The sequence below is a fragment of the Chiloscyllium punctatum genome, chromosome 5 (assembly GCF_047496795.1).
Source record: "Chiloscyllium punctatum isolate Juve2018m chromosome 5, sChiPun1.3, whole genome shotgun sequence".
Lineage (NCBI taxonomy): Eukaryota > Metazoa > Chordata > Chondrichthyes > Orectolobiformes > Hemiscylliidae > Chiloscyllium > Chiloscyllium punctatum.
In genome coordinates, this window is record NC_092743.1 from 94,505,089 (window position 1) to 94,527,432 (window position 22,344).

Genomic DNA, 22,344 nt, shown 5'->3' on the forward strand with positions numbered 1-22,344 from the left:
TCCATAATACTATCTAATTCTTTACCACCTTTCTTACTTGTTTTCAAATCTTCTTCCATTATCTTTATCAGATCTATAACTGAGCCACTTGGGCATTCTCTAATTTTCGTAATGTCCTGATTTTTACCTTCCCTTCTTTCACTATCGGACAGTACTTCATTTTCATTTCTATCCTTATCCTTATCCTCTCCTTCTTCTTCATCACTGTCGTCAGGGAACTCCTCCAAATTTAAATCCTTCTTGCTAGATTTCTTTTTATTTATCAATCGCCTCTTATCCGAAATTTGTTTGGCAGTCTTGGACCCCATCCTATCCGCAATCATTTTATTTATATTCTTACAGCCAACAAATTCCGCTTCCAATCTTTGCAGCATTTCAATTTCCTCAATGGACCACACACCTCTTCTATTACCTTCCTTATTGTCTAACCTTTCCTTCCGTTCTACCTTACCCCTTTTTCTTTTCTCATTTCTTAGACTCGGGTGCGCATGTCTCTCATGCTGCCCCAGACCTCTAGCCGTTTTGAATTACGATGGGCAAAGCTCACATTGATAAAGATTCTCTACCTCTTCTTCCTGACCCTTATTATTAATATTACTCATTCCTACACTCTCAGCCTCCCCTCTACTACATTTAGGATAATGGCACGCTACTGCCTGATAACTACCCTCCCACTTGCATTTATTACACCTTACCCTGACCGACTTAATCCCTCGACATACTTTAAGATGTTTTCTAAATAACCCCGTAGTATTGTAAATATTCTTACAATAACTACACTTAAAATCCTCTATAGGGTAATTAATTATAATTTCCAATTTATCGGTTTCTCTAATTAATGGGTGAATAATCTTTTCCTTTTCTCCCTCATCTTGTCTCTCTACGACTCCGCTTCGACTAAAATCAAACGGTCCTTTAAAATTCGAGTTAAAAACTGTCCGGCTATTGAATGGACCTGATTGAAGAGGGACCTTCTCTATCAATCCTACCACTCGAATATTGTCCTGGTTATTCTGGACTATTTTTACGGCTTCCCCGTGCCTGCCCGAGGATAGCCTAGCCGGAATAAATCTTACGGTCTCATCCGTCTGTGTTTGGGTTGAGACGGATTGTCTAGTTTGGTTTTGGCTAGCACATTTTGCACACGGAGCCGCCAATAGCCACCGTGCGGGGCAGTTGTTTACCCGGTCTCCCACCCAACCGGATATTCTGGAATCGGCCATACACGCCTCAACCAAATTTGTTTCTCGCAGACCGAAAAAGTCAACAGCCGTCTCGTATCTTTCACAGGAACAGATCGTATTAGCCGGCCTAATCCGAGTAACGCTCAAACAACGGTAAAACGATAAAACCGCCCGTGGCGCAGAAGTATAAGTAAAATCAGGTAAAACACTGATAAAACTCAACTAAGACACCAACAAACAGCTTAAAATCGCCACCGTCCAGAGCCTCCTCGTTTCGGTCGTTACTAGGGGGAACCACGTGGAGGTTCGATCTGACTTTGCAGTTGATAAATACGTAAAAACAACCGCAACGGTGACTACGCAGGCAGTGGTCTGAGACCAAAACCAAAACACACTGTAGTCACATCCCCACTCACCCCATTCCCACCTACACCCCCTGATATCCCTCAGCCTGTCCCCACCCCACATTCCTGATGAAGGGCTTATGCCCAAAACGTCGATTCTCCTGTTACTTGGATGCTGCCTGACCAGTTGTGCTTTTCCAGTGCCACGCTTTTTGACTCAGATCTCAGCATCTGCAGTCCTCACTGTCTCCTGCTTCCTTTTTTGGGATATTCTCTATGTGAGTGCTATTCCATGCCAATATGACAGACATTTAACTGTTTATTCAGTTGTGCAAAGCCACCACATGCTGTGGTTCGAACAAGAGATCCACTAACAGCGTCTCAAACTCATACGGGTGAGGAGGCAGTGGTGTTGCACTATTGTCACTGGACTAGTAATGCAGAAACACAGGCTAATATCCTGATGTCATGGGTTCAATCTCACCATGATATAGATGGTGAAATTTGAATTCAGTTCAAAATTTGATCCAATGATACCCATTGCAAAATTTTGATTGTTTTGAACAAAATTTCTTTGTTCACCTGGAGAAGGAAATCAGCTATTCTTGCCTGGTCTTGCCTCCAGTGATTCGTAAGTGCCCAAAATTAGGGATGGGCAATAAATGCTGGTCCATGAGTGAAATCTGGATTCCATGAAAAAAAATATAATTTTTCCCATGATTCCCGTGATCCCCAAATAAAATATGCTTGGGGATATTGGAGAGAGACTAAATTCAGAGATATGATGAGATGACAAGCGTGTCAGCTTGAGATCAGTGATAAAGACAGATTTATTGGAACTTGGCTTATTCTCTGAACAATTTTTATATTCTTATTTCTAACCTAGTTTGTTGTGAACATGGGTCCAGATCACAAGACTGTCACAATTCTATATTAATTTGACAACCTTGCTAATAAGCTAAAAGGATAGCTGGTAAGGGAAATTAAAAACTGTTTCAGTTTATTTGGAGAATTCTTATTAGGTTGGGCATAATGTACATTGTTGGGACCGAACAGAGTAAATGTAGATCTGGTCGGACAATATTGAATCAGCAGCAATCAATGCTAAGTTATTTTTCCAATGACAAGCAATATAATACACTTTCCTTGAATTCTGCTGTACTGACTTCAAGAGGTTGGAAAATCAGATGACATGTAAAGAACTCTATCAATTCACTATTGATTCTTCTGCATTTTCATTAGTATTGAATTCCACTCACTTTCTATTCATCAAGTCAAGGTATGCTGGTACCCACAGAATTAAATGCTTTCTAATTTGTTCACTAGTATTATTACTGAGCACTCACACAGTGATTCCATAATGAAATGCAGGATTTATCTGCCCCAGTGACATTCTTCAATCTCAATCTCATTTTTTAAACTACTTAACCAGCCTTTATTCTGAATTTGAGATTGGAGGCTTAATCCACTGCATGGTCCAATTTCCTCAATATTTTCTTTCTAAGTAAAACAAAACTGACCTGATATAAGGGACCTAGTTTTATTATTGTTACAAATACCTTTCATTTCAACCTCAATCTCTGATATCCCTGTTCAGGAAGATATAGATAATCTCACAAAGTTATTACAAATGGAAGAATGGGAGAAAGCTGAATATGAGCAGAGTCCTAGAAGCAGACTTTCTAGAAGGTTTTGGGGCACCAGCCAAAGCCAAAGTCAAGATGAAGATTCAGAAGAGTAAGTAACTGGCCCTAATTTTCAATTTCTCTTGATTTTGTTCATGCACCGTTGTATTAAGTCCATGTTTACATGTTTTCAATTTTGCATCAAATGTGATTGTTCAACATTCTTCAGATGGTAGTAGTTCTGTACATGTTCTCAAATAATAACTGCATAATTAGGAATCATTTAGATGTTTGATTTAATTTAAAAATAGTCACAATAGCCTTTTTTTGTTGTGGTTCTTAGGGCATTTCCATCCTATTCTATGGTTGCTATATTGGAAGATATTTGTCACCCTGCAATGACACAGCTAAATTGTTGCAGGATCCGCATGGGAACATAACTGTGATAGATGAGGAGACAGTATACAGAATTAAATATTTAAATTTGTCTTTTAGTCAAGTACTTCTTTCTGATATCTGATGGCAGTAAACTAATATGTGTCTTCATTTAGAGTCTGTTGCGCATTGAATTCAGTCTCTCAACATTTGATGATCTGTGCCTACAGTTACTGAGAAAACATGCCTTGAAATTCCCTCCTTATACCTGTCCACTTCTCTATTTCTCTTTTCATCTTTTAAGATGCTCTTTAAAACCTCTCTTTGATCAAGCTTTTGGTCTCCAAATGAAATATTCCATTATATGACTCAGTGTAAATTTTCAAATTTTTTTTTAGATTACTTAGTGTGGAAACAGGCCCTTCGGCCCAACAAGTCCACACCAATGCGCAACCCACCCATACCCCTACACCTAATACTCAGGCAATTTTAGCATGGCCAATTCACCTGACCTGCACATCTTTGGACTGTGGAAGGAAACCGGAGCACCCAGTGGAAACCCACACAGACACAGGGAGAATGTGCAAACTCCCACACAGTCAGTCGCTTGAGGCAGGAATTGAATTCGGGTCTCTGGCACTGTGAGGCAACAGTGCTAACCACTGTGCCACCATGCCACCCAGTTCAATACGATTCCTGTGAAGTACATAGATATTTATCGATATTAAAGTTGCCATATAAAAGCAAATAATTATTCCTGTCTGTAGAGTTGAATTTAATTTATTACTTTCTACACATTACCATTCTTTTTTCTGGGACTTAATTCTCTACTTAAGCTGGGAAGAGGAGCAATTATCTCAATCAGCACAAGAAACAAAAAGATCATGATTGGCAGGGAAAGGTTGGAGATGCCCTGGAGTGACTGGCCCACAAGGAGTGCTGTAAAATAGACAATCTGATCTTTTCCATAGCTGGCTGTCATCACCTCCTTTTTCATTGAGTTTCCAGGGAAACCCATGTGAGAGTAGTGAATTTTAATTTGGACTTCTAATTACATTTTCCATGTCAAGATGCTTGAACACTCCAACTGCCCACCATTTCCAGCATTTACAATGTCTTGTTGGATTTTAATTGTTATTGTTCACACTAAGAGGGATCTTCAAGGCACCCATAATAGTGATCTGAATTACAAAATAATATTTGTTAGAAACCATGCTCGTGCACTATGTATTTATGTTGGTTGTAATACAGTACGTGACTGGCATTTCCGCAGTTTTGCTCCAAGTGGGTGTGTTGGTATTTGTAGCAAATTGGGGCATTTTCCCTGTATTTAAGTCCTTAACAACTAATTTTGTGCATTAATTGCCTTGCCCACCATTGCGCTCTTGTGTATCTTGGGTAGAAGTTAATGTTGAGGCAATGATTTCAGATGCCTGGGAAGATGTGTGCTTGGAAAGCAGTGACAATAGGAAGCATATATCAAGCCTATAACCAGTAGCCCCAGCATTCAGAAAATCGTGAGGGAGCACAAGTGAATATTACTCTTGTAGCAGTTTCTTATAGATCCAAAATATGAACACAGCTTCATTTATGTTACATTACATCATTAACACTAGGATGCCTCATTTACATGAGGTTGCCCCATTAAAAATATATTGCTCCATTACCATTATACAACTAATTTATATTGCACTACTCTATTAAAAAATGTTGTGCCTCATTTAAATTGCAACACTTTACATTTTGTCTTGATTTAGATTCCACCATCTCATTTACTTTCCACTAATTCAATTACTTTTGCACACTTTTATTTACTTTACACCACCTCATTAGCTTCTAATTATCTCATTGTAATACAATGCCTCATTTATTTTGTAGAGCATTTATGAAAGACAAAGCTGCTATTGACTGAAATGTTATCATTTGTTCTCTTTCTTTTTCAGTGGCATGACATTAAATATAGCAATGCATGAAGAGATTTCAAACTTGCAGTTGAAGGTTTCAGCCCTTTATCAACAACAGGAAAATGCTACTGAAAAATTCACCAGTGAATTACAGAGAACGCAAGATTTGCTTCATGACATTCTAAAGCACATTGGAGCTGGTAATAAATTAACACAGTTATAGAAAATCATCTGCAAGGAAGATTGTGTTCATTTATTGAAAATAATTACTTGGAACACTAACTGTGTAGAGTTCAAATGATTTTGTGGTGAATGATGAAAATGATGGGGCCTCTATAGGGGTTACAAGACATAGATTTTCCTGGATGCATTCAGTAATTCTGGTACATCCTTGGAGAGAGACCCATAGTTAAGTTTCCAGGGTGATCAGTCTATTGACTCTGTTTCTTTCTTCATAGATGCTGCTGGACCTGATGAGTATTGTCATTATTTTGTGATTTCACTTAGATTTCTGGCATTTACAATATTTGTATAATCTTAGTTGGGTTTTAGTTGATATTGTTCAGACTAAGAGGGAACTTCAAGGTACCCATAATTGTGATCTGAATTACAAAATAATATTGGTTAGAAACTATGTTCATGCACTATGTTGGTTGTAATACAGTACATGAGTGGCATTTTTGCAGTATTGCTCCAAGTGGATGTGTTGGTTAGCTTGAGAAGTACCAACAAAAATCATCATAAATCAAACGATTTGAAGGTTTCCCTTCATCCATATCAGAATTATCTCCATCTCTTTTACAACTTCCTAGCTTCCCTTCCCAAATCCTTTCATAATGTTGTCTCTTTTGCGTTGGTTTTCTCTTTCTCTTTCTACTCTTCACTTGACTCTTCCTCACTCTTCCATTATCTGAATCATTCTATTACTCCATTGGATCTTCTGTACATTTGTCTCTTTTGGTCTCTGTCTCTGTCTCTGTCTCTGTCTCTCTCTCTCTCTCTACTTGTGACTATCGCTCTGCCTGTCTCTGACTGGTGATATTGGTAAACGAGAAATAATTAAGATCTAGAATCTGATTGGGTATTGCTTCCTTCAGATCTGCATTTTGGGGCCACTGCAGCTATTTGGAGAAAGAGCTCAAACCATATTATAGCTCCTGATTGTCTTTTCAAAGATGCATTTGTCCACAGCTCAATTTGGAGCATTTTCCATGTTTTTAATGTTTGTGAGATAAATATTTTTAGAGACTACAGTGGACAGGTGAGGAACACTCATGGTAGCTATTAATAACTAAGTTGTTTTTGCTAGAATATGTCAAAATTGTTTTTGATAAATTTTGACTGGGAGAGAATTAAAGTCAGGCAGGTTTTCCATGTTATGATTGATGAGTGTTAAAAAACAAATTTATAAGGAGAAAAATCTAGGGAATTTGAAGAGAAAGTCAAAAGACAAACACAATTGCCAAAGCGTGGATGACAGAATACACATGAGAAATGTTATTACAAAAACACTCTAGGATAGTAAGAAGTAATTTATTGCAGTAGTATTGGCACTGGTTATTGTTGGCGTGAGTTTGCCTCCATCAGGCTGTTTTACCTGATGCAGCAATGTTTATATTATTTCCATAACAACATAAACAGCAAATTATGGTATTGAAGAATTGAACATATTACAACTATTATGTAAAACATTGCATTCCTTAGACATATGTCAACATATGTGTAAATAGAGGAACATGTAGGGTGCCTGCTTCAAGTGATCTGATGTATGATAGAGTTCCATGACTATCATACCCTCAAATTACATGCTATGATACAGTGATGATAATGTAAGCATGTCTCTAAAAGCATATGACATACTGACCATGAGACTGAGCATAGCAGGAACCATGGTGGATTTTTGCATCTAGATTCCAATTGTTAGTGAATAATGAAATAGTACAAATTCAAGACATTAAGAGAGAAAAGATGGGGTGGATATTGGAGAACTTGTTTCCACTAGTTAAGGAATATAGGGCTTGAGCCATAGTCAAAAAAAAAGCTGGAGCTTCAGGACTGAAGTTGAAATAATTTTTCTCACAAAGGGTTTTGCAGACGTTTGGAACCCTTTGTTAGCAAATGATGTCAGATCATTTGTTAATTTTAAAACTGTTGCTGATAGTCAAAGGTAAGGATTTGTGGCAATGGGACATAGATGGGGTACTCATTTTGTCCATAAAGAGTAGATACTCAATTGGTGATGGAAGGTTTAAAATTTATAAACATGACAGTCAATGCTTTAGGTACTGTATGAGGAATGAAGATGAACTAAGTACACAGGTGAAGGGGGTTAAAGGCTGATGGGAAGTAATATCTGAACCAGCTGTGCAAACATACGTTAATCCCTATTTTAAGGCAATCTTTACTGTCTTTATTTTAATCCACTTATTATAAATTAATTTGTCAATATTCTTAGTGGAAAAGTTTTTGTATCCTGTAACCACCTCTTTTGCCAGTGAGACATTTCTGTAACTCTGCTGAAAGGGAAAATGTAACCACAGTGTGATGATTTTATGTAGCTTGTTTTGATTGTAAGAATGGCCATAGCAAAGCTCAACAGAAATAGAAGACAAAATGGGTTGGGGTGGAGAGGTGTGGACTTAGTCATGATCCTTATCAAAATCAAGATATTTTACAGCAAAATGGGCTTGCGAGATCTTCTGTCAGTTTGCCACCTGTTTTTAGATCTCTGGGCAGCAGGAGTTACCACACACAGCTCCTTTCCTATTGGCTGTGTACATATGATTGGAGTAGGTAAGGAGGGACTATCCAAACTTGGAGTTATTTTCAGTCTTTCTTTTCTGCCTGCATCAGATTTCCTCATACCACAATGGAAGAAGTTGTGAGAAACTGTGGTGATGGCACTGGCATTAAAGTCCCTCATGGGGAAAGAGGATCCTGTTGTGGGTATAGGAAATGCTTTAATGTCTTTCCATTAATTGACCTGGTGTTCTGTTCAGCAATGAGCACCAATAATGATATCCAGGATATTCTCTGATATTGTCCTTGCTTTGCTCAGTCAGTGACAGCCCATACTTAGAATGCTGCTTTTGCTATTTAATTGTAGCTGCCATTGCAGAGATTGTTACCTTTCCAGTCAGAAACATCTTCTATTTCGCACATTGCTCTGGCATTATTGACTAATTGCTCTCATTACTATTGTTTCCTCACTGTCTGACAATACACTAACAAATTTATTAGCCTGAATATTTTTTCAGTTTCTCCTTAGTTTTCATTTGTAATGTTTACAGGAGATGGAATACATCCCGAAAAGAGTAGCATAAATAGCAAGAAGTGTCTATTTAAAAATTTTCCTGAGAATCTATCTGTTTCTCGCAACATTACACCTGGACACTGGGTTTAGTTGCAAAGATTTTCAGGATATTTATTGCTGGAAGCACACCAGCACAGACATTGAAAGCTGTACCCTTGGAAGGATGTCCAGCCAACCTTCTTAAGTTTGAAAAGATCAAGGGGAATTGGAATTGTCAGGTTGTGAGGGTTGGGGGCATGTCTGCTGAAAGCCATTTCCTGCCTAAAACACCCTTCCCCCCTTTCCTGCAACCCCACCCTGAAATCTCCAACCTGCCGTCACTCACCTTTGCTCCAGGGTTTCGTGATGATCCTGGACTTCTGGCGGGTGCATTGCAACCGGCCACCATTACTCCTACTGACCAATTGGCTAGCAGCTAATGGCAGGCTGGACACCTGCTGCAGCCATGGACCTCAATCACACAGATCTCCGGACAATGAACACTTAAGTGCCTGAAGGACACTTGATTCAGTCGGGTAATCCCCGATGTACTGTAGAAGGTTCCTTACTGGTTTCCCAACTAGTAAGCGAGATCATCCATTAGTCCAACAGAATCCCAGCCTGAGTTTCACACAGACTATTTTTTGGGGGTTTTCTCCATCTTCCACAGTACCACATTTCCAGCACAAAATCAATACAAATAGCTGAACTCCCATTTTTGCAGGTTGCCGTTGGTTTCTTACAGATTTAGATGAGCTGTCATGCCAATATATTAAATGCTTTGAGTCATTGCTTTAAATAATGGACACACAGAAGTTGTTAAGATGGCTGCTGCAAATCATGTGACTTTTACCATTTGGACTATCGACAGTATTGAGTATTGAGTAAATACCTAACTGAATGACAACAGTGATAGTATCTCACAGCTATCGATGGAATTCATAAAATGGGCTAATATAAAAAGAATACAGAGTTCCATCCTTACTTCAATGTATTATTTAGGGTAAAAGGAAAAATAAAAACTCAGATGGATGTGAAAGACCACTCTCAACTTCCTGTTTTAGCATGATGACCTCCCATATCCACACTAGAAGGGTGGATTTCAGAACTGTTAACTCACAGCGCAGGGAAAAGGAATGAACATTAACACAACACCTTATTTGAAAAAAACCTTGAAATTATTAACAGTGATATGGTGAGATAACTACTTCTGCTTTTAAAAAAAAGCTCAAGTTCAGAGCTAGTAGCAGGAAGAACCAACAGAGCCATCAGTCATCAGTGGGTCTGTGAGGTATACTCAGAAACTAGCTGCAAAACATAATTCAACCAACTTGTTCCAGATCTAAAGTTCACCTGAGAACCAATATCCTAGATATTTAACAACAAAAACACTTGCTGAGAATCCTCTGCTTTATAAGACCTTCACTTCAACTTGTGGCCGATTGTAGATAGAGTCTAAGGGCTGAACTTTCCAATTTCTGGTAAAATATTTTGTCAAATTAGGCTTACACTGCCTGCTCTGCCATGGCTCTTAACAGCTTTCTCCTGAAATTGTCTACTCTCCACCTCATTAATTATGTAACTGGCAGGGGAATTACACAGCCAGAGAGGCAGAAGTATTTACTACTGCCAGCATCTTCCAGCTCTCATGCCTCTAGTGGCATGTTTTGAAGCCCAAATGCATAGCACATCAGACACTGCAAGACAGGAACTGGCCTTACACTGAACTGGTCAAGCCTCAACAATCAACACAGCTCAAGTAAAAGGGAAGATTGTATCCCACTTTGCGGACAGGGACCTGAGATGTTGGTGGACAGGGTGGTAAACAGGAGGGCAGTCCTTTTGAAGACAACCACTATACACCTCATAATGTCACCTGCTCGTACATCACCACTAGCCACATCATACTAGATTCTTTCCTTTGTTTCATTACAATAAAAACTGTTCCACCCTCCTGGACTGGTTTCAACAGCTCCTTGACTGACCTAACAGTAATCCCTAGACTGCTTGCACTTGATCTGCAGGACTGAACATATCCACAATCACTGCACTGTGAAGATATGGATCCCTAGTCTCTGGTAGCACTAAGAATCTGACTGACAATGACCAACCCCCTGGAGCAGAATAAGATGGTCCCCTTGGCTGACTGTGGTGCTGCTGCTTGACTGTAGCCGCTTCATTGCTCTAAGGACTAGAGTCATAGAGATGTACAGCATGGAAACAGAGCCTTCAGTCCAACTTGTCAATGCCAACTAGATATCCAAACCTAATCTAGTCCTATTTGCCAATACTTGACCCATATCCCTCCAAACCCTTCCTATTCATATACTCATCCAAATGCCTTTTAAATGTTGTTATTGTACCAGCCTCCACTACTTCTTCTGGCACGCATCATACATGCACCGCCCTCTGTGTAAAAAAGTTGCCCCTTAGATCCCTTTTAAATTTTTCCTCTCTCATTCTGAACTTATGACCTCTCCTTCTGGACTCCCCCACCCAGGGAAAAAGGCATGTCAATTTACCCTATTCATGCCCCTCATGATTTTAGAAACCTCTAAAGGTCACCCCTCAGCCTCCAATGCTCCAGGGAAAACAGTCTCAATCTATTCAGCTTCTCCTCAATCCTTGTAAATCTTTTCTGACACCAATGTCCTGTACAGCCACAATATGACCTTCCAACTCCTATACTCAAGGCTCTGTCCAATAAAGGAAAGCATACCAAACACCACCTTCACTGTCCCGTCTACCTGCGACTCTACATTCAAGGAGCTATGAGCCTGCACTCCAAGGTCTCTTTGTTCAGCCACACTTCCCAGGACCTTACCATTAAATGTATATGTCCTTTGCCTTTCCAAAATGCAACACCACACATTTATTTAAATTAAAGTCCATCTGCCACTCCTCAGCCCATTGGCCCATCTGATCAAGATCTCATTGTACTCTGAGATAACTTTCTTTGCTGTCCATTAAACCTCCAATTTTAGTGTAATTTGCAAACTTACTAACTCTACCTCCTATGTTTACATCCAAATCATTTATACAAATGATAGAAAGCAGTGGACCCAGCACTGATCCTTGTGTCACACCACTGGTCACAGACCTCCAGTCTGAAAAGGAATCCTCTTCCACCACCCTCTGTCTTCAACCTTCAAGCCAGTTCTGTATCCAAACGGCTAGTTCTCCCTCTTTTCCATGATATTCAACCTTGCTAACCAATCTCCCATGAGGAACCTTGTTGAACACCTTATTGAAGTCCATATAGATCATGTCCACTGCTCTGTCTTCATCAATCCTCTTTGCTACTTCACTTTCCTTTGATTTCATGCACAGCCATTAGCTTGAAGTACATAGAACATGTTTGGCTCAAACTGCAGAATGAGATGAATTGCAGAAATTCATCAAGATACTTTGCAGAAATTCATCAGGATGCTATGCAGTTCATTATTCAATCTGAAACAATTTGCTATAGCGATGATGGGTGATTTAAACAATATTGAGTATTTCATATTTCTGAGAATAACATTCAACACTATTTGTAATGTACCACAAATCGGTTGCTGATCTTCAACAATAAACATTCATTTTTATTGTAATGCTTTCTTTCTTCTAAATTATCTTTCAGGAATCAGTGGCACTCATTCATCTCATAAAACATAAGGGGATATCCAGGATCCCAGTCACAAATGGTAAATGTATTTACTGTTTTTGTGTTTATGCTGTGTAGAGTTCTGGTTTTGTTAACTTGTTACTTCTGCAGCATTCAATGGAATTCTCCTACATGATCACATGGTATGCAATAAATAGGGCCCAGTTTACTTCAGTGCAGAACAGTGCTTAAGAGATGCTGTGTTATTCACAGAAATTTGAAGGAATTTTGTTTCAAATGCATGCATGCCAAAATTTGCAACTAATGCATGATTATCAGATTACATTCTGCTCTAGTAGAAAATAGATCTCTTAAACCTTAGAAATCTTGTAATCCTTAGGATCCTACTTTAAGACCAATAGATTTTTGATTGGCAAGGGAGTTGAAGGGCTTTTTCCCGAAACGTCGATTTCGAAGCTACTTGGATGCTGCCTGAACTGCTGTGCTCTTCCAGCACCACTAATCCAGAATGTGGTTTCCAGCATCTGCAGTCATTGTTTTTACCTAGTTGAGTGTTATGGGCAAGAAAGTGGAGTTGATGGCACAATTAGATCAGCCATGATCATATCACATGTTGGAGAAGCACAGAAGTCAAATGGCCACCTCTGGCTCTTAATTTTTGTGTTCAGTAGGATATGCTTGCAGTGTCTCCATTAATTCTAGCCATCTATGACAGCTGAGTGTTGGGGAGAATGCAACTGAACAGATGCCAATGCACCCAATCTGGTCATATTTCCTCCTCCATCCTTTCTGGAAAGAAGTCTAGAAACCCCTTGATGGTCTCAACCATTTTCCTGAATCCACTCCAGGTCTACATGGCCTGCTCCTGATGAAAGGATACCTCTCAGACCATTATCTTGCCTTATTCCTCCTTTTAGTGGCGACAGAATATATCCACTTACATGTGCAACATGATGCAACAGGACACCCACATAACAAGTACTAGAACAAAACAACTGTTGGATATTTGCTCGTTGAAATTTTGAATACACAGGCTGCAAGTGAAATGAGGGAAACAATAGTCAGTGTGAGTTCCATTTCTGCAAACCACCCTACCTTTCACACCACACAGAAGAGAGGACTCAACATTTCATTTACTAAAGAGAAGTCTACCTCCTATCCTGTGTAGCTCCACAGTTCCCAAAGCTCACCCCAATCAATATTTAGGCAATCCTTTAGTTCATCACCCATATAGTCTAAACTTCCTACACTAAGGAAAACATTCTAAACATGTTGACATGTTGCCAACAAAATGCACTGAACTCTAGTATGTTGGGATTTAAAGAAGTATTGTGTTGAACATTGCTACTGTAGATAAAGCAGATATATTCATATATTTAACTGGCATTGTTGGCTTAATGACTTAGCATGCTGCAGGATGTTAAAACTGTACTTCAAGAGAGAAAAAAAAACTTAAATCTGTCATGGATCCTCTCTAAGTTAGTCAAGTCATATTTTTGACCTGATCTTATTTATTGCTTGCTTACCTCTATAAACAAGTCACTGTATGTCAATATATCACTCAAAGTAGTACTCCATTTTTGCATGATTGCATCTTTTTTCTTTTTCCGAAAGATTCCTTGGCAAGTAAGCAATTAATTCATCGTGGTGATGAGAACTGAGAGGTTCTATTTGAAAAGGAATCTGATCAAGAAGTCTGGTTTAAAAAATGCTGCAAAAGAAACATCAACACAAATCATTCTGTAGAAACATCTGATTGTGCAAGGTATATGCAAACTGTGTACTTAAGAATAAAAGATTAATACTTTAAAGATTTACTAATTACAGCATCACATGTTATTGCACTAAGCTTTCACCATGGCCCTTTCAATTTTAGAAACATCTTTTGATTTAAGATGCAATGCTTTGATTTAGTTTAAGCTATGGAACTTTACCAACACATTACACCAAAATGTTTAGTAAAGTATTCTTGCAAGGCAGTTGCAAATACAGTTTCCAAAGAGATTGGAGATAATGTTTGGCTTGGTGTGATAATATAAAATAGATAATAGCAAATGACCAGCCCACTTTATATCTCTCCCAATTTTTGTTGCCAATGACTTCAAGATATGAGATATTTGGAGTTTCTTGCAAAAACTACAATTCTAATGTGTATTTTCAAAGATACTAAGACACTAATGCATCTTTAATAAGGAAATGCTGAATCCAAAAGATTTAAATGTAAATAAATGTTAAATGCAGTGCTTTCATATCAAAGGAGATTCCAATCTATTCTCTACTCAATCCCCACTCAACTATATTCTCAATTAAAAGGTTCATGTTCTGATGTTACCAATGATTTCTGGCCATTGAGTGTAGTGGGCTATTTTTTGGTAAGAGTCAAATAAATTTGATTAGCTGAGTTTTGTCGAACTTGAGAGTTATTATTTAGAGACCTATGCATTTAATTACATTCCTGGAAGACATTTAATGACAAATGTCTGACTTTCTTCCTCAGGTAAAATTATCCCAGAACGGAACTATCTTTTGATTTTCTGCACAAATGAAGTAGTAAATGTTCATAAGTAGCTTTTGGAGTGAAATTTTGATTTGCGTATAATATCTGTCTGACTACAAGTACAGAAATCTCCAAGACAATGTTTATGATGGGATATCACTATCGTGGTTGAAAAGTGTGGTGCTGGAAAAACACAGCAGACCAGGCAGCATCCGAGGAGCAGGAGAATCGACGTTTCAGGCATAAGCCCTTCTTCAGGAATAAAGGGCTTATGCCCGAAACGTCAATTCTCCTGCTCCTCGGATGCTGCCTGGCCTGCTGTGTTTTTCCAGCACCACACTTTTCAACTCTGGTCTCCAGCATCTGCAGTCCTCACTTTCTCCTAGATATCACTATCATGGCAGGAAGATGAAGGAATAATCTTATTGGTTGATAGTCCTGGTTTTCATCAACTGGATGATAAACTGGACTACAAAGTTTATGGGCCCGTAATGTCATATCTCTGAAGAATAATTTGTCTTTACTTCTGTGCTTTTAAGAGTTAAGAGCTTTGAAGTGCACTGAGGAGAACTCGCAAAACTCAACTTATTATCTTTAAAATGCTGAGGGAAATGTCAAACCAATAGAATCCATTAAAATTTGGGGGGGATTTATGTTCCATGTTTAAGAAGAACTAAAGCTGCAGAAACATGTATAAAGTTACAGCTGATTTGCTTTGATTGTGGTCTCCTTATCATAAAACATGTTAAATTACCTATCTATAAAATTGGGATGAAGTTGCTTTCCCATGCATTGATTTTGCATAATTTGGATACTCAGATATTGAAAAGCATTGTTAAATAACTGTTTTATTTTTTAATACATATTTAAAAGGTGTCATCTTCTTGCACATCCCAATTTTCATTGCTTTATTGGTGGCTGTGCCTTCAGCTGCCTCAATGCTAAACATAACTGCCTCTCTATCTCTCTCTTTCTTCCTTTTAAGATGTTCCTTAAAACTTATCCCTTTGAACTAGGTTTTTGTGACTGTTCTAATTTCTCAAGTGGCTCAGTGTGAAATTTTGTTTCATAACATTCCTGTGAGGTACCTTGGAATGTTGTACTATGTTGACAACACAATACAAATGCAAATTGTTGTTAATTTGTAAGATATCATGAGCTGATTTGTACATTATCACTTGAAGCCACCTAGCTTTTATATCTTTAAAAGTTGTGACTTTCCATTTATAATTGTAGAAATAAGCTTCATTATGTGAAAAATTGTGCAAAATGTAGTAACTTTATTGACCAATAAAGTCTATACTGTGTTGAGTTGGTAATTTGTTAATATTCCTAAAGAATTGCTTGGCTTTAGTCTGCTAAGGAAAGTGGAAAGGGGAAATATTGTGATAATTTCATTTGAGGAATACTTCACATGGAAGATCTCTGAATTCCCCAGTTTCCAGAGCAGTAGATGCGCTCAATATGGCACAGAACAATGCATAAGAAAGGTCCCAGGTTTGACCTTAATTTTGTGTCAGCTTAAGAAGATAGGCAAAGAAAGCAATTTTCATGAAGGTTCTCATGACTACCAAAATATCAGTAAAACTATGGAAGAGTTGGAGGAAGAAGTGCAAACAGGATTTCTGTGGCAATTATGATGAAAGATATGTAGAGCTACTATCCAACTTTATGCGTCAGTTTTCATTTGCAAATAATAACTTGGTTTCTTCAACTGATGTATTCGATCTTTGTTTTATGCATAAAGAATGTGAAACTGATAATGTTGCTGGCAATACATCATTATTGTCGTTTCTTGTGGTGACAGCATTAGTTTTACTGAGAATTGCACTATTTTGGGATGGAGATTTCTCCATTTCTTCATGTACCCCCACAGTCACATGAATTATGAGGCTGGATAACATCATGGTGACTTTACTGTGAAAATTAGAGGGGAATAATTTTGGGGTGAATTTCCAGAGTCTGTACCAGCAGGAGGCCATGTCTGCCAAGAGCACAGATCAAAGCAGCAGACACCTGCTGCATGTAATCTTTCAGTGTGAAATCTCACTTCTTGGAATACAATCCAACTGGCTTTACTACTGGTCCTGGTTACATTCTCCACAATCACCATTTCAGTAAAAATTGTTACTAAGGCTGCAGGACAGAAATTTACCTGGGAATGGACGGATTGCTCCCACACAGAGGAAAAGTCAGCAGCAAGCCAAGTGATATAGAAGAGGCTTACATCAGAACCTTAACCTGCTGTGGCCAGGAGATGCTACTGTTGAATGGGGCTATGACCCTCATTGTGGAGGTGGTGCCCAACAGCTCCTACAGGTCTACAGGGCCAGAGCTCTATGGTAGGCATGGTCTACACCGCAAAGAAGGCCTTTTGGAATGCTTGGATCCAGCTAAGTCAGAGGCATTGTGCAGGGAAGGTTTTTAGCACTCCGGGTAGGGTAGGTTATGAAGAGTGGAGTGGAAGGAAGGCAGTTATGGTCTTTGAGGGGGTTGCCCCAGTGGGAAAAGTGCACCATGCAAAACCAACACCTTCTTACTGTTTCTTTAAAAGAAATAGTCTGTCCACACCAATATGTCTGCCTATGTCAACCACAAGATGACATAGCAGGGTGATATTAATGTCCAGTGATCTTTGAACAAGCTCAATCAACAACTAATTATTTATTTACACATGGTGGATGGGTTGCTGATTCTGGTATAATGCAGTAAGTGTGAAGGTGTATGGGGAAATAGTGAACTAAACACCAGTCCCACTTTGCATCCCCCAAAGGCACCTGGTAGGTCATGAAATATTCCATTCCAGTTTTGAGGGTCAGTTATGTATAAACAAGTTTAAAAAGGTCAGTGAAAGCACAAGCAGCAGCATGAATTCAAAAATTCCAAACTTTGTTTTGTCCCTTCTTCCATGTTTCTTCAAGAAGGTGACCTCCACTGTATGGCGCACAGCTCTAGGAGGTGGATCTGGACCTTCCTTTACAGACAGTTAGAAAGTTGAAGGTAAAGGAGGCTTCCTAAGTAGCAGTAAAATTTTAAAAAACAGATAAGGATGGTTCTGAATCAGAAAAGAACAAGTTAATCAGAAAGCACGCACAAGAGCAAGTCAGAGAACAAGGTAACTGAGGAATTAATCTGCATTTATTTCATTGCAAAGTGTTTTACAGGTAAGGCTGATGAATCCAGGGCATGTATGGGAACATGGGACTGGGACATCATAGCCATTACACAAACTTGGCTGAGGGAAGGCCAGCACTGGCAGCTCAATGTTTTGGGTTTTAGATGCTACAGGAAGGATAGAAAGGGAGGCAAGGGAGGGGGGGGATTGGTAGTTCTGATTAAGGAAAACATTACTACTGAATTAGGATATTTCTGAGGGATCATTCAGAGGCATTATGATCATGGTGGAGTGAAGGGTAAGGCTGGTTAGAGCAGGGAACAATGGATGAATAAAAATATTGCAGTTCTAATCAAGAATAAGAAAGAATCATATACAGACAACCAGGATCAAATGAATGTCTTGAAGAGTATAAAGAGCAGACGCATATTCTTAAGAGGGAAATCAGAAGGTAAAGAAGGATATGAGATAGCTTTGCCAAATAAAGTTAAGGATAATCCAAATAAATGTCATGAGTACATTAAGAGCAAAACAGCAACCAGAGAGAAAAACGGGCTCCTTAAGGATCAATGAGGTCAGACAGTCATATAGTCATAGAGTCATACAGCATGGAAATAGACCCTTCAGTCCTACCAGTCCATGCCAATGAGGCTATTGCTCAGACCTTTGAGTACAGGATTTGGGATGTCATGTTAAAGTTATACAGGACATTGGTGAGGACTTTTCTGGAGTATTGTTTGCAGTTCTGGTTGTCCTGCTGTATGAAGGATATTATTAAATTGGAGAGAGTTCAGAAAAGATTTACTAGAATGTTGCTGAAATGAAGAGTTTGAGATATAAAAATAGGTTTGATAGGCTGGGACTTTTTCACTGGAGTGTAGGAGGTTTAGGGGTGGCCTTATAGAGGCTTATAATATCATGAGGGACATAGATAAGGTGAATAACAAGGATCTTTCTCTTCAGGTGGGGAGCTCAAAACTAGGGGGCATATTTTTAAAGTAACTGGAGAAAGTTTTAAAAAGGACGTGAGGGGCAACTTTTTTATAAGAGAGTGGTTCGCATGTGGAATGAGCTGCCAGAGGAAATGGTGGATGCATGTACAGTTACAACATTGAAAAGACATTTGGATAAGTACATGAATAGGAAAGGTTTGGAGGGATAGGGCCGAATTCAGGCAAGTGGGACTTGTTTTGTTTGCGACATGGTTGTCATGGATTAGTTGGATGAATGGATGGATTTCCATGCTATATGACTCTGTGATTCTACAAATCTATGACTCCATCTTCTGGGGATTGCAAGACCATTTCTTGAAGAGTGAAAGCATGGTGAACTAACCAAGCAGAGGCTGGAGGCCATGCTAATGAATAATCCAGCCCTATATTTCTGCCAAATTCTGGAAAAGCAAAAGCTGGGAGGGACAGTTATTAAGAAAAGCCTTGAATGAAATTTGTTTTGTATCTTTAACTACAAAATTTGAATGAACAACACATTGCATTAAAGGCACTGAATAAATGTAACAAAACACAAGGCACAACACAGTTGCAATTATCAAACAAAATTTAACACCTCAATTCACATAAACTGATATTAGAAAGATAACCAAAAATGTCGTCCAAAAAAAGATGTAGGTTATAAGGCCCATCTAATCAGTGAGAGAAATCTAGATCTCAGGTATATAATATTCTCTTGGGTTGCTTTCAGCTATGTCCTGAACAATAATCTGAAATTATTGAAGGCTAGAGAGTAGGAACTAGAGTTTCTATTTTGTGACCTATAATGCCATTGCAAATTCCCTACACCCATTACTTTCTATTCCCCAAATATGATCTGCTCCCTTAACATTCTTTTCTTTTTGCAATTCTCTCAGCCTCTGCTGGTCTGATTGTGAAATAAGGTTACTCCATTTGTCTTGTCACTCTACAAATAAAAATCCAAACAAGACATAAAGGAAAGTGTGAATAGTAATTATTTGTGTTAATACAAATGCTGGGCTGGGACCCACACAGCTACCAGACAAGAAGATATCTGAGCTAGCCCTTTCATGGTAACCAAACGTAAAGCAATATTTTAAAGGTGAGTGGAGAGGAGTCAGAAAGCACTCATGGGTGAGTCACTCATTGGCAATGCGCTTGCTCTAAAACAGTTGGGTCCCTGGAAAGCCTCATTCTGTATCATAACGTTTCCATTAGAACAATATTAGGAATGATAAGAATTGGAGTTTTTTTATTAAAGTTTGCCCACAAGGACTTTATCAAGGCCTTTGACAAGCTTCCACATGGTAAACTGCTTAGTAAGATTAGATCATGTGGGATCCAGGAACAGCTGGCCAATTGGATACAAAATTGGCATGACGGTAGAGGGTGGTGGTAGAAGGTTATTGTTCTACCTGGAATCAGTGGTGTGCCCCAAGGATCAGTTCCTGGATTAGTGGTGCTGGAAGAGCACAGCAGTTCAGGCAGCATCTAAGGAGCTTCGAAATCGACGTTTCGGGCAAAAGCCCTTCATCAGGAATAAAGGCAGTGAGCCTGAAGCGTGGAGAGATAAGCTAGAGGAGGGTGGGGGTGGGGAGAAAGTAGCATAGAGTACAATAGGTGAGTGGGGGAGGGGATGAAGGTGATAGGTCAGGGAGGAGAGGGTGGAGTGGATAGGTGGAAAAGGAGATAGGCAGGTAGGACAAGTCCGGACAAGTCATGGGGGCAGTGCTGAGCTGGAAGTTTGGAACTAGGGTGAGGTGGGGGAAGGGGAAATGAGGAAACTGTTGAAGTCCACATTGATGCCCTGGGGTTGAAGTGTTCCAAGGCGGAAGATGAGACGTTCTTCCTCCAGGCGTCTGATGGTGAGGGAGTGGTGGTGAAGGAGGCCCAGGACCTCCATGTCCTCGGCAGAATGGGACGGGGAAGTTGAAATGTTGGGCCACGGGGCGGTGTGGTTGATTGGTGCAGGTGTCCCGGAGAAGTTCTCTAAAGCGCTCTGCTAGGAGGCGCCCAGTCTCCCCAATGTAGAGGAGACCACATCGGGAGCAACGGATACAATAAATGATATTAGTGGATGTGCAAGTAAAACTTTGATGGATATGGAAGGCTCCTTTAGGGCCTTGGATAGAGGTGAGGAAGGAGGTGTGGGCGCAGGTTTTACAGTTCCTGCGGTGGCAGGGGAAAGTGCCAGGATGGGAGGGTGGGTTGTAGGGGGGGTGGGGGGGGGGCGCATGGACCTGACCAGGTAGTCACACAGGGAATGGTCTTTGCAGAAGGCAGAAAGGGGTGGGGAGGGAAATATATTCCTGGTGGTGGGGTCTGTTTGGAGGTGGCGGAAATGTCGGTGGATGATTTGATTTATGCAAAGGTTGGTAGGGTGGAAGGTGAGCACCAGGGGCGTTCTGTCCTTGTTACGTTTGGAGGGGTGGGGTCTGAGGGCAGAGGTGTGGGATGTGGACAAGATGCGTTGGAGGGCATGTTTAACCATGTGGGAAGGGAAATTGCGGTCTCTAAAGAAGGAGGCCATCTGGTGTGTTCTGTGGTGGAACTGGTCCTCCTGGGAGCAGATACGGCGGAGGTGGAGGAATTGGGAATACAGTATGGCATTTTTGCAAGAGGTAGGGTGGGAAGAGGTGTAATCCAGGTAGCTGTGGGAGTCGGTGGGTTTGTAAAAAATGTCAGTGTCAAGTCGGTCGTCATTAATGGAGATGGAGAGGTCCAGGAAGGGGAGGGAGCTGTCAGAGATGGTCCAGGTAAATTTAAGATCAGGGTAGAATGTGTTGGTGAGTTGATGAATTGCTCAACCTCCTCGCGGGAGCACGAGGTGGCACCGATGCAGTCATCAATGTAGCGGAGGAAGAGGTGGGGAGTGGTGCCGGTGTAATTACGGAAGATCAACTGCTCTACGTAGCCAACAAAGAGACAGGCATAGCTGGGGCCCATACGTGTGCCCATGGCTACCCCTTTGGTCTGGAGGAAGTGGGAGGATTCAAAGGAGAAATTGTTAAGAGTAAGGACCAGTTCGGCCAAACGAACGAGGGTGTCGGTGGAAGGGTACTGTTGGGGACGTTTGGAGAGGTAAAAACGGAGGGCTTGGAGGCCCTGGTTATGGCGGATGGAGGTGTAGAGGGATTGGATATCCATGGTGAAGATGAGGCGTTGGGGGCTGGGGCAACGGAAGTCTTGGAGGAGGTGGAGGGCGTGGGTGGTGTCTCGAACATATGTGGGGAGTTCCTGGACTAGGGGGGATAGGACAGTGTCGAGGTAGGTGGAGATGAGTTCAGTGGGGCAGGAGCATGCTGAGACAATGGGTCAGCCAGGGTGGTCAGGCTTGTGGATCTTGGGAAGGAGGTAGAACCGGGCAGTGAGGGGTTCTGTGCTGTGTCCACTGTTGTTCATCATTTATATGAACAATTTGGATGGAAAT

The 22,344-nt window shown here is 40.2% G+C and overlaps 1 protein-coding gene across 1 annotated transcript in view; it reads left to right on the forward strand.

Annotated features, from left to right (window-relative positions):
- Positions 1 to 15,004, forward strand: part of LOC140477238 (transient receptor potential cation channel subfamily V member 6-like) — a 110,390-nt gene extending 95,386 nt beyond the window's left edge. Inside the window, exons 18-21 of the mRNA XM_072570785.1 lie at positions 3,126 to 3,265; positions 5,472 to 5,632; positions 12,347 to 12,410; positions 13,946 to 15,004. Of these exons, the coding sequence (XP_072426886.1) occupies positions 3,126 to 3,265; positions 5,472 to 5,632; positions 12,347 to 12,381 (336 nt within the window). The 3' untranslated portion in view covers positions 12,382 to 12,410; positions 13,946 to 15,004. The remainder of the gene's footprint in view (positions 1 to 3,125; positions 3,266 to 5,471; positions 5,633 to 12,346; positions 12,411 to 13,945) is intronic.
- The last annotated feature ends 7,340 nt before the right edge of the window (positions 15,005 to 22,344 follow it).